Source organism: Loxodonta africana, chromosome 23 (genome assembly GCF_030014295.1).
Source record: "Loxodonta africana isolate mLoxAfr1 chromosome 23, mLoxAfr1.hap2, whole genome shotgun sequence".
NCBI lineage: Eukaryota > Metazoa > Chordata > Mammalia > Proboscidea > Elephantidae > Loxodonta > Loxodonta africana.
This window is the reverse complement of record NC_087364.1, coordinates 57430315-57442467: the sequence shown is the minus strand read 5'-3', so window position 1 is coordinate 57442467 and position 12153 is coordinate 57430315. Positions and strand designations below refer to the sequence as shown.

The 12153-nt window shown below is 51.1% G+C and overlaps 1 protein-coding gene across 1 annotated transcript in view; it reads left to right on the top strand.

Moving 5' to 3' along the window:
* The first annotated feature begins 909 nt into the window (after positions 1-909).
* The window catches only part of RBP1 (retinol binding protein 1), a 31804-nt gene continuing 20560 nt past the window's right edge, over positions 910-12153 (top strand). The window contains 3 exon segments of the mRNA XM_010595986.3: positions 910-1075; positions 1077-1236; positions 1705-1883. Coding sequence (XP_010594288.2) covers positions 974-1075; positions 1077-1236; positions 1705-1883 — 441 coding nt within the window. The 5' untranslated portion in view covers positions 910-973.

Here is a 12153-nt window from a genome sequence, read left to right as displayed (position 1 = left end):
GGAGGCTGCGCATGTGGTGCACAGGCCTGAATGGAACCCAAGTCTCCTACATGGAAGGTGAGAATTTTACCAGCGAACCACCAAAGTCCCCATACCCTAGCACATAGCCAGCGGCAATAAGCAAATGGATGGGGCCTCCCTATGTCCAAAGTGGGGCTAGGCCTCTGGGACCGTGAGAGATTTCAGGCTCCCCAGCCTTACTGAGCCCAGACTGCATCACCCTGTCCTCATACAGGAGAGCCTGGTATCAGTCCCATCCAGGCCACTTAATCCTTGCACCATTGGGCTGATGACATAACCTCACCGTAGTTGCTCCATCCGGGGATAATACAATGAGTTAACGTGGAAAGTGGCTAGTCCAGTGTATGGCCCACAGTGCTGGGTGACTTTTCCCAGAGGATTTGATTTTTACTTAGTTTCTTGGGAAACTAGCCACAGTTGGGAAGTGAGTTGAATGGAGGCTGGAGGGTTGGGCTTTCAGGGACAGAGCCTGCCAAGTCAGCCCCTGGGGTGGTGGAGCTTTTTCTAGCCACCTCCACTTCCAACAGCATCAACCCTGCCTTTTATTTTTGGAGGGAGACATGGTGAGTGCCTCACTTTTCTCGTCCTGAGTTGAACTGCCCAGCTTTCCCGACCCGGGCCGCCCACCAGCCTCGGCCCTCGCTTGAAAGGCTGTTGACAAAGGCCTGTAAATTGACCCTTTGTCCCTAATCACTCCAGCAAGTCTGAGGAGACTGTTTCCCAACCCTCAAGTGGCCGCTGAACGTGAGAAGTTCGTGGCGTTTGAAGGAATCCCTCAGGAACCCAAGAGGTGGGGCCAATAAAGCACCCCACCAATCTCTTCGTCTATAGGGACGCGAATTGAAGGTCTGGATGGAAGTGGCAGCGGGCCAGGGCCAAACCTGGCTCTCCGCCATCCCCCCGCTCCTGTCCCCGCCCCCGTCCCACTAAACGGGGAGGAGCGACGGCTACAATGGATCCTCCTGCGGGCTTTGTGCGCGCTTGGAATCCAGCTGTCGCCGCCCCCCAGAGCCCCCGGCCCCCGGAGGGCGCGCATTTCCGGGCCGCCCACCGCCCCGCGCGCCTCGGTTAGCCGCTGTCCCGGCAGAGTCCAGGCCGCCCCCGCCCGCTCCTTGGCCGTCCGGCCCCAGTCCCCCGCCGAAATGCCGGTCGATTTCACCGGGTACTGGAAGATGCTGAGCAACGAGAATTTCGAGGAGTACCTGCGCGCGCTCGGTAAGCCCCTGCCGCCGCGCTCGGCCCGGGGGCCAGCGAAGCCGCTCCGGCACCTCCCCGGAGCCCTCCCGAGCCCGCGGCAGCCGCTCCCGGCCGGGGCGAACCAGCGCCCGGGGCGTCCGCGGCCACGGCTCGGGGTGGCCCGTAGCTCGCGTCTTGGAGGACTGGCCGTTGTTGGGGTTAATTGGCGGCAAATGCCTCACAGTTGGCTCTGGACCTGGGTAATTTCATTAGGAAAACTGGACTTGGTTTGCTAGCTTTTGTTTTAAAAGGGTTAGCACCAGGGCAGAAAACTTTATTGCCAATAAAGACACAGACGGGCTGCGCGCATAGACAGCGCTAAGCCGTTGGAAGCCCTAATGGTGTTCCGGGCGGAGCGGGCTCCCCGGGCCTCTGCTGCCCTGGGAACAGTTCTCCGAGGTTTCCTTGCCAACCCTCTGCCCCTCTCTAACCCCGCACCCCCTGCAGATGTGAATGTGGCCTTGCGCAAGATCGCCAACTTGCTGAAGCCAGACAAAGAGATCGTGCAGGACGGCGACCATATGATTATCCGCACGCTGAGCACTTTTAGGAACTACATCATGGACTTCCAGGTCGGGAAGGAGTTTGAGGAGGATCTGACAGGCATAGACGATCGCAAGTGCATGGTGAGGACTCTTGAGCACGTCCCCGGTGTCTCCTGCCCAGGGGGCCCGGCCAGGGGCTGGGTTAGTTCACCTGGGAGGGGAGCAAGGGCTGTACCTGCTCGCAGGGCCAGGGATATTCCCACTCCCACGGTAGGCAGCACCGACTCGTCGGGCATCCCCTCCGTCGAAACCGGATGGTGAGAGTTATGACGGCTGCGGTTTGTTGAGTCTCCACTGTGGCCAGGCACTGGGCCAGGTACTTTGTACACATGACTTCACTGAAACCTCACAGCAACCTTTGAGGGAGATATGAGTACACCCATTTTACAGATGAGGAAACAGTTACAAAGAGAAGAAGTAACATGCCCAGAGTAGCAGAGCTAGGGAGGGGCGAGGCTGGAATCACAAGCAGGTCTGTCTGACTCTGCAGTCTGGACTTTCTCCTAGACTGCTCTATCAGCTGGTGGACAAAGAAGAGAAGAGAGAAAAGAAAGAGGAAACACAGGGACCCCTTTGAAGTGTTTTCTTCCCCTATGGCCTGGCATGAAGCCACTCAAAGGCAGGGGGCGCTATGTTCTCGCTTGAAACCCTCTGACCCTCTGTCCCACCCCCTCCTCTTCCCAAAGCTGGGTTTCGGCTCCTGGGCACTTCCTGCCCCACTCTGTCTTCTGTTTGCCCACTGTGCTTCCTTAAAACTGGTGCTGCCTACACCTGGGTAGGTTAGTGCTGCTGCCACCTAGGCTGCAGGGGGGAGGGGGGGAGCAGCCTAGCCTCCCCACAAGGGCGGGAAGCTGGTGACCTGGAGACCCCAATTAGCACTGCCACAACAGACTCCGGAAGGTCAGCCCCAGGCTTCCATCAACATTCCCGGGTCGCTGGGAGGCCAGGATGCTTCTGGTCTCCTTTCGTGGCCTTGGGTCCAGAAGTGGCTTATGCCTGCTCTCAGGGAGCCGCCTTGCTTATTGATGGTGCCCTTCCCCACCCCCACCCTTCACTGTGCTGTGTGCCCTGCATGGTGCCAGTTACTTTACAGGACAGCCCAGTGAGGGAGGGATTCGTAACGCTGTATCATGCCATGACTAGTGCTCAGACTGGGGAGGAGACGTGCTAGAGATGGAATTTGAACCCTAGGCCTTTTGACTTTGAAACCCACACCCCTGCTCTCTGTCAGGCTCCTCTCTGCTGGTAGCCTTTGCAGAAACAAGATGGGTGAGGTTCGTTAGCACTGTGATTGAAGGAGTGCCGCTTCTGGGAATAAGAAGCCCCAGGCCTAGACGACTCACTCCCCCACCTTGTTTATTCATCCGAAGGCGCTCAGGAGTTGGTATCTGAGTCTGTGGTTTGGAACGATGGAGGAAGAAGGGGTGGCCGGCAGGAATGTCCTTAGAGGGGCTGCTAGTGGGAGAAATCACTATTGTTGTAGGGAAATGGCAGATTGTGCCTTTAAAAGGCTCAAGGCCTCTTACCTGCTGGAGAGGCTCTCAGTGGGAGAGGAGGCCTTCAGAAGGGCCTGTCTTGGTGAGGTTGGGCCCTGTGTTTCTGACCAAACCCCAAGATCTCTTCTCAAGCCTGCTCCATGGAACTCCGCGCCACCGTAAGAGCAGTCTTTGTCCCCAGCACGCTCTTGAGGTATTCACAGAGCAAATCGAACATATCTGTTTATTTTGGGTCAATGTGACTTCTGGAATGTGCTGACTTGTGCTTGGCTAATTATCTTCCCTCTTTCCTTCCTTCTTTTATCCATTAGGGCATGAAACATTTATTGGTTAAAAAAAAAAATTTATTGGTTACCTAATAATAATACTAGCTAATAATCTTCAAGTGTTGACTGCGTGTCAGGTGCTTTTATTCTAATTTTATATGAACTTACTCAGTCTTCACAACACCATTTTACAGATAAGGAACCCAGGGCAGGGTTACTTGCTGTGTGGCCTTGGGCAAGTTAAGTAAGTGGTGGAAAAAAAAAAAATTTTTGTTTCTTTTTTTTTTTGGAGGGGGCGTTGAATTGGATCTATCCAGCTCCAGGGTCCCTGTGTTGCCACTGCTCTCTGCCTGCTGCTTTTCCTCACCTGAGCTAGCAGTGGGGACATAGCTAGCACGTCACTGTTGCTGATGTCCCTCACACAGTGTGATCAGAAGTGACAAAGGGCAGCACGGGGGATCACAACAGCATAGGAGGGATCCCAGAGGGATTTCTGGGGGAGGTGACTTCAGAACTTAATTGTAAAGGACAAGGCGGGTAGGAAGGGAGTATCTGGGCCATGAACAGAGCAGCATGTGGCCACCTCTTCTACACCTGGCACCAGGACTAGTGGGTGAGCAGACAAGGGAGCTGCAGCTGGACAAACTAGATGGAACTGGGCTAGGACTCATGGTCACCTCTGCTGCCGGAGGTCCCAGAGTGGCCCACTCCCAGTAGACAGCCACTCGCTCACCTTGTCATTTGTTGCCTCCTGGAGGGATGGCCCCTCCACTCGGGGCTTCCCTTGACCACCCTTCTCTCTGGACCACCCCACTGTGTGGTGTGCAGCTTTGGACCACTGTGAGGGCCATGGGTGGAGAGCATGCAGGGTAATAGAATTATAGAAATGGAGGAGCCTGGGAGTTTTGAATGCCTGAGGGAAGCTACATGCCAAGAGGCTACACTGGCTGACAATTCTGAGGGTCCCCAGGGGTCCTGAGCAAGGTGGTTGCCAAAGATAACTTCCACTACTGCCCCTTCAGCCTCGTGCCCTCTCTACCCAGCAGCCAGGAACAGTGGCATGGAGGAGGGCAGTTATCAGCATCAGGTCGGCTCTATACCCTACTCTAATGCCTTCTTCCCAGTGTGGTACAGGGATCTCATTCCTCATGGTGCTTACTCTCTTTGTGTCCCTGGGTGGTACAAATAGTTAATGTACTCAGCTGCTAACCAGAAGGTTGGAGCTTTGAGTCCACCCAGAGGTGCCTCGGAAGAACAGCCCGGCATCTACTTCTGAAAATATCAGCCATTGAAAATCTTATGGAGCACAGTTCTACTCTGACACACTTGGGGTTGCCATGAATCGGAATCGATTCAATGGCAACTGGTTTGGTGTTTTTTGTGTGTGTGTTTGTTTTTACTCCATCTTTGCAGCCTCTGGGCCAGGGAGAGGGGTACTGAGAAGAATCTCACATGGCTCCTGCCCTCAGAGAATTCACTGTAGTGGGAGAGGTGGACCAAAGCAGCCAGTCACAGTGTGATATGATAGTGTGTCAGGAGGTCAGAGAAGGGTCCCACAGGAAGTAGGATCTAAGCTGTAACTTGAAGGGTAGACAATAAGTAGCCAGGCAATCAGAAAGGGAATGAGAGGAAGGTCAAGGCCAAGAGAACAGCATTTGGCAAATAATTTTCAGACTTGACCCACACCAGCCCTGGCCTCAGACCTGAGGCACAGAGGCAGCAAGGCCTCATGGAGTGCCCAGGGAGCAAAGGTAACAGATGCCTCTTCAGGCAGTTATAGCTCAGGGGTGGAAACACAGAGGGCTGAAGACCGCACAGCTAGGGAGTAGTCAGGGAAGGCAACCCGGAGGAGGTGATACGCTGAGCAGGGCCTTGAAGGACAAGTAAGAATTAGGGCAGATGTGGGAAAGGGATAACAGCATTCCAGGCAAAGGGAACCACATGCACAAAGGCCCACAGGTGAGAAAAAGCCTGGTTAGAGGAAGGGGTTGGTGGTGGGAGGGGTGCAGTCTGCCAAGATTTAAGTGTTGCTGGACCCCACAATGTGGCTGAGGAAAAGCGGAGTGAAGACAGCTGGATAAGAAGCCTAGATGTGCCGATAGGCAGCTGGGAGCCTTTGCAGAATTGTACTCTGGGAGAGGCTTGATGAGGCAGACATACGTCCCAGAGGGCCCAGAGGCTCCCTGGCTCAGAGCTCTCTGATCCTGCCTCTTTTCTATGGGAACCTTATCTGTGTCCTGGAACAGCAGCCAGAGGGTGAAATCCGGCCTACAGATGTGTTTTGTTTGACCTACATGATACTTGAAAATTTTCAGAAACTGTTAGCTGCTGGTAGTTGTCAAAGAGTAGAAAATTTCATAGAAAAATCTGGATTTCTGGCTGTTCATACAAAAAAGAAAAAGTCAAGATTGCTGAAAACACTAAAAAAAACGCATTGCTGTCGAGTAGATTTTGACTCATAGCGACCCTATGGGACAGAGTAGAGCTGCCCCATATGATTTCCAAGGGGTGCCTAGTGGATTCCAACTGCCAACCTTTTGGTTAGCAGCTGTAACTCTTAACCACCACGCCACCAGGGTTTCCAAACACTGGGCATCCGTTTATTCCTACGTGATTTCAAGCCCTAGAGCTCTGTGCAGTTGCTCGCTTTAGATGGGACACTCCAGTTTTCCACAGCCCGCACCCCACCCGATTGCCTGAAGTTGAGGATTGAGTGGCGAGTCATCATTGTTTGCACTTTGGCTTTCTTTAGAGCATGGTTCTCAAAGCGTGGACCAGCATCCCAGGGAGCTTGTTAGAGATATAAATTCTCTGGCTGCACCCCTGACCCACAGAAGCACCAGTTCTGGGAGCAGGGCTAGCAGTCTCTGTTTTAGTAAGCCCTGCAGGTGAGTCTGATACAGCTAAAGTTTGAGACACACTGCTTTGGAGTAAAGAAATATCTCTCTGTATCTGCATCTCTGGAAACCCTGGTGGCGTAGTGGTTAAGTGCTACGGCTGCTAACCAAAAGGTCAGCAGTTCGAGTCTGCCAGGCGCTCTTTGAAAACTCTATGGGGAAGTTCTACTCTGCCCTAAAGGGTCGTTAGGAGTCGGAATCAACTCCACGGCGGTAGGTTTGGTTTTTTTTTTTTTTTTAATCTGCATCTCTAGAAAAGGTGGGAAAATGAGACAGTTAGGTTGAGAGGGCCAGGTGCCCCTGGCCAGTTTAGTCCATCATCTGACCCCAGTGGACACTGCTGTCCATGGCCAAAACCACCCCAAATTGCTCTGTGGTTGCTCCCAAGGCTGAGGCGTGGAGAGGGTCAGACCTGTGTAGCCCTGGACCGCACAGCCCAGATTTCTAGTCTGGTCTGTGTCTTCAGGTTTTCTCTGACCCAAGAGTAGCAGGGGCTATCATTTTGGTAGAAATGGTGGCTGCTGGAATCAGAAGCCCCTTTCTCCACTGCCTCTTGCACGCCTTTGCCCATTAAAATGCAATATGGGGCCCAGATGGATACCACTGTCATCTATTGGATGGAACAGATGTGGACTTGGCAGGATGGGGCCCTTGAGAAAGGAAGGTGCTCTTCAACTTCAAACCATGTTCCCCATGGGCAAGGGAGTCCCTTAGAATGTTCTAGTTCTTTGCCCCCCAACTCCTCCCAGCATGAGTAGCCTTGTGGGAGAAGACTGAACCTCGGTCAGGAATCATGAGCCTGACTCTGCTTGGTGGTGGCAGAAGGGCCATTTGTCATTCCACGGTGGACACTGGCTCAGGTTTTCCCTGAAGGAGGTGGCTTTGTTCACTCTGGAGCCTGGCGCCTCCTCCCCTGGCTGAGGCCTCGCCTTCCCATCCAGCTCTGAACTCCAGATGACCCTGCCGCTGCTGCAGAGCCTGCCTTCTGCTTCCAGCCCACAGCCCCCCTGCCGCTTTCTTTGTTTTTATTATTAAAGGAAAAGAATTCAAATAACACAGGAGAGAGTGGAGTGAAAAGGAAAGGACCCCTTCCCTCACTTGGCTTCATTCCCACTCCCAGAGGTTATCGCTGTCACGTTTCTGGTAGATCTGTAAAGAAATTTCCTCACATCTATAAGCTATCCTTCGACTGATCAATCGAGTAGGTTAGTATCTCTTGCTAAATCACAAAAAAAAAGAGGATCCATACTACACACTACTCTGTCCATTGTTGTATTTTTTTCACTCAATGATTTTTCTTAGACGTCTTTCCATATTCAGCAATTACACCGATTTTCTGAATTCATTTTTTAACCATTTATCTGTTTCCTTCCTCACATCCGTCCATCTAGCCATCCATCCATCCATCCAATCCAGTCATCCAATTATCAATGGTAAAATATGAAATCCACCAAGCTTGCTTTCGTTTACACTCTTGCCAGCTTTCTAATCCTGTTCTTGACTCCTTAAAGTCTTTGTTCTTATTTTGAAAAGCAAAGTGCCAATGGCAGCATTAACTCCCTGGACTGCAGAGCTGAGAGTGTCTCAGGTTTGGGAGCCTCCTCACAGCCACCCTGCCCAGATGAAGTACCTGCTTTCCATCTGCTCTCGTTCCTGGCACTCTGCTGGGCCCTTTCCGGAATGGAAACACAGGGTCTCTTTCATGTCTTAGTTAAAGTTCTCCGACCTTTGAAATCAGTGTCAGCAGTATGTTTTTGAGGATTACAGAAAGAGGAATTAAAGCAACCCAAATAAAATTCACAAAGCAGCTTCCAAAAATCACACTGGTTTTTTGGTTTTGTTTTTTGTCAGGCAGGAACAAAGGAAAATAACACAAAGTTCTTGTTGTCATGCCTGCACCAAGTACTTGTGTTTTTTCTCCTTTGATCCGCACAGCAAATGCTGTTCTGTATGTATCATACCCATTTTACAGATGAGAATCTGAGGCTCAGAAAGGGCAAGTGCCTGTTTAGCTCAAGGTCACCCAGCTGGCTGGTGGCAGAGGAAGGATTCTAACCAGTTTGCTATAAAGCTCTCTAACACAGGGTCTACCAGTGGGAGCTGGGCTGAGGGCTGACACCTCCATTCCTTATTGTAAGTCTCATTGCAACCTGGAGATAAAACAGACGGTATTGATGAGAGACACAGGGTGTGCAGAAGGAGTCAGAACATCTGATTTAGAATCCTCCCCTATTACCTAACTGGTGGAGAGACTTTGAATGGTTAGTTTGCCTCTGTTTCCCCATCTGCATAACGGGTGTCCTGATTGCTGCTCCTCCTGTCCCACAAGGTGAATTCTGGGGATGGTAGGGACAGTTCAAGGGAATTTGCCTTGTGAAGCCAAAGTACTTACTTATGTCAAACAAGTAGCCAGGGCCCCTTCTGATACCCCAGAATGAGGGGTGAGGCATAATCAGTCACTCACAATGGCCAATGGTTATTGGGTACATTATAGCTGTTTCCTTTTCTGACTGACCTTGGCCCCCCCTCCAAGGAACACCCCCTTTTGGTGGAAATTATCCCATCTCACCTTGTAGGTTCTGGTATACTGTCTCTCCTGGCATGAGCAGCTCAAACCAGGATGACCACAGTGCCCTATGGCCTGCCTGTCACATGACATTCATGAGATCCAAGCTGAGCCAATCACACTGTTTCTTGAGATTTTATTTAGGGGCCCTGGGAGAGAAATGAGTTCTCTTTCCTCTGAGGTTGATTAGCTGGTGTGATGTAAGCCTGGAGCTTTCTGAGGCCTGTCCTCCTACCCCACCTTCCATTCCTGCATGGAGACCCCATAGAAGGGAAAAATGAAATGAAGCCAGCAAAGAAGCAGAAACGAGAGAGAGAGACAGACATTTGGAGGATCACTGGAGTTCCAGACACTAGCTCCATTCCTAGTGTTCTACAGGCTTGAGCCAATACATACCCTTTTTTCCCCTTAAGCTATTTGAGTTGGGTTCTGTCACATACATCTAAAAACATCCTAAGACATTCAGAGTCCAGAGATTATGGGCTAAAACCCATATAAATATTTAGAGCAGTAGTTCTCAAACTTGAATGTACCCCAACTCCAGAGTTTCTGATTCATTAGGTCTGGGGTGGGGCCTGAGAATTTTTTTTAAGAAGTTCCCAGGTGATGCTGACGCCCTTGGTTCGGTGACCATGGTTCTGATATAAGTAAGAAAGAATAACAAGGTGGACTGGCCTACAGTGTCGACCTCATCGGGACGATCTTGTCAGGACTCCGTATATTAAACTCACGCTAGAGTTAAGGGTGTGGAGTCCCTGGGTGCAAACAGCTAAGGACTCTACTACTAACCAAAAGGTTGGCAGTTCAAACCCACCCAGAGGCACCTTGGAGGAAGGACCTGGTGATCTGCTTCCAAAATGTCACATCTTCAAAACCGCATGGAACATAGTTCTACTCTGCACACATGGGGTCGCCATGGGTTGGAATTGGCTTGGCAGCCGGTGGCTTGGTTTGGGGTTAAAGATACCTGCTCTGGGAGGTGAGTTGGGGTGGAGAGGTACGTTTCTGTCCCCAGGGGTGGAGGCTGATTGGAGGCACCAAACTGGCAGCAGCCCACAATGGTTTGCAACCAAGAGTCAGAGGAAGTGACCTCAGTAGTATATGCACCTGCATAAGTGTGGGGTGCAAGAGAGATTAAGAGCTTTAGCTTTGAGACCAACCTGGATTTGAATCCAGGTTCTGTCTTCCAGCTGTGTTTTCTCAGGCAAGGTGTTTTATCCCCCTGAGCCTCTGGGTCCTCATCTGTAAAATGTACCCACCTGATGAGGTTGTTGGGGAATTAAATGTGGTCATGAATTATTTGTTATCTATTGTTGTGTAAAGAGCCACTCCGAAACATAGTGCCTCAAAACAACAACAATCATTCATTTTGTTCACAAATCTGCAGTTCGGGCAGGGCTCAGAGGGGATGATTCCTCTGTCCTTGCTGTGTGCTGTGTCAGCTGGGGCAGCTTAACTGGGAGTTGGAGGATCCACTCTCAGTCATACTCATTCTCCACTGGCTGCTTGGGCTTCCTCACAACATGGCAGCTGGGTTCCAAGCATGAGAGTGCCCAGAGAGCAAGGCAGAACTGTATGGCATTTTTATGATCTACCTAGCCTCTGAAGTACTACAACATTTCTGCTGTACTCTACGGGGTGAAGTAGTCAAAAAGGCCACCCATCGTCAAGGGAGGGGCATAGACCCCACATCTTGATGGGGTTGTGGCAAGGTTCTGAACGAGCATGTGCGGTAGAAGTTACTTTAGAAAAACTGAATGTGCTCCGTGCCTGCTGAGCTGTTCCCGCAGTGCCTGGAAGCTGGAACATTGTCTGACTAAGCCTTGAAGGTCTGTCAGGGTTGGGCTGTTTTGCCTCTGACTAATCTTGTGAGGCTGTGGAATCTGTGCGGGTGTGGGAGTGGAGTAGCAGTACGTGGCACCGGAGCTGGGCCTCTACAATTAGGGAGAGGACTCCTCACCTCTCTGGGCTGGTGCCACCCAAGGTGGGCCCAGCAGGGGAGGCTGGTGCCCAGGCTGGAAGGTGAAAGAGAAAGTCATGTGGGAAAACCTGCAAGTGTTGGGGATGGCTCAGGATTTCTCCTTCAGCCCTGCACCCCCCGCCAAAACTCCCAAGTAGAAGGGTCTGAACAGTAGCTAAAGCCACATTCTAGACAGGAGCTCAGCATGGGAGCCTCCTTTTCCCTGATCTAACCATCTTAGACTCTGAGTGTTTCTGGACTTCACAATCAATCCAGTTCCCCTAACCCATAGGGCCTGGAACCACAAGAGGGGTGTCCATCATGGGGTCCTGAAGGTGAGAGCAGATGACTGCCCATTTGTTGGAAGAGAAAAGTGAGTTGAGCAAATTTATGCCTTTCCTCAAACCAACTGCCCCCATGGTGATACGTCCCCTGGAAACCAGCCCTGCACCTCAGGTCCTATTAGAGACATCTCACGTGTAGGGGAGAAGAGGGGATTCATTAGATTTTTTGACTTGGAGTTGATTGAAAACTTACCGAGAGGAAAGATTGTACCTGATTCACAGTAGCCCGGACCTCCCTGGGAACCATCTTTGTAGCAGTCTCTGTTCTGTAAGTTGAGTTGTGCTATAGTTCAGCCTCCCTGACCCCTCTTGTCCTCCAAAGAAGAACGCCAGGTATCTGTCACGTTGTCTGAAATTCCACCATTAGAGCTCATTTATTTTGGGTAAATATCTAAAGACTTACCTAGATGTTTCCTTTAATATGCAGATACTTCAGAGTGCTACCCTTAGCCATCGAGTCCATTCTGACTCGTAGTGACCCTATAGAAAAGAGTAGAACTGCTCTGTAGAGCTTCCAGGTAGCACCTGGTGGATTCAAACTGCTGACCTTTTGGTTAGCAGCCGTAGCACTTAACCACTATGCCACCAGGGTTTCCTTCAGAGTGCTAGGTAGCTACCTACCTTTAATACAGGGATATCAATGAGTTCCCTCTTCCTTCCTTCTTTCCTGCTTTTCTTCCTTCTTTCTTTCTTCTCTTCCTTCCTTTCTTCTTTGCTTCCTTCCTTCCTTTTTTCTTTGCTTCCTTCCTTCTCCCTTTTTTCCTTCTTTTTCTTTCCTGACCTGAGGATCCAAGGACAGCATAGAAGTACTCTGCAAAAACT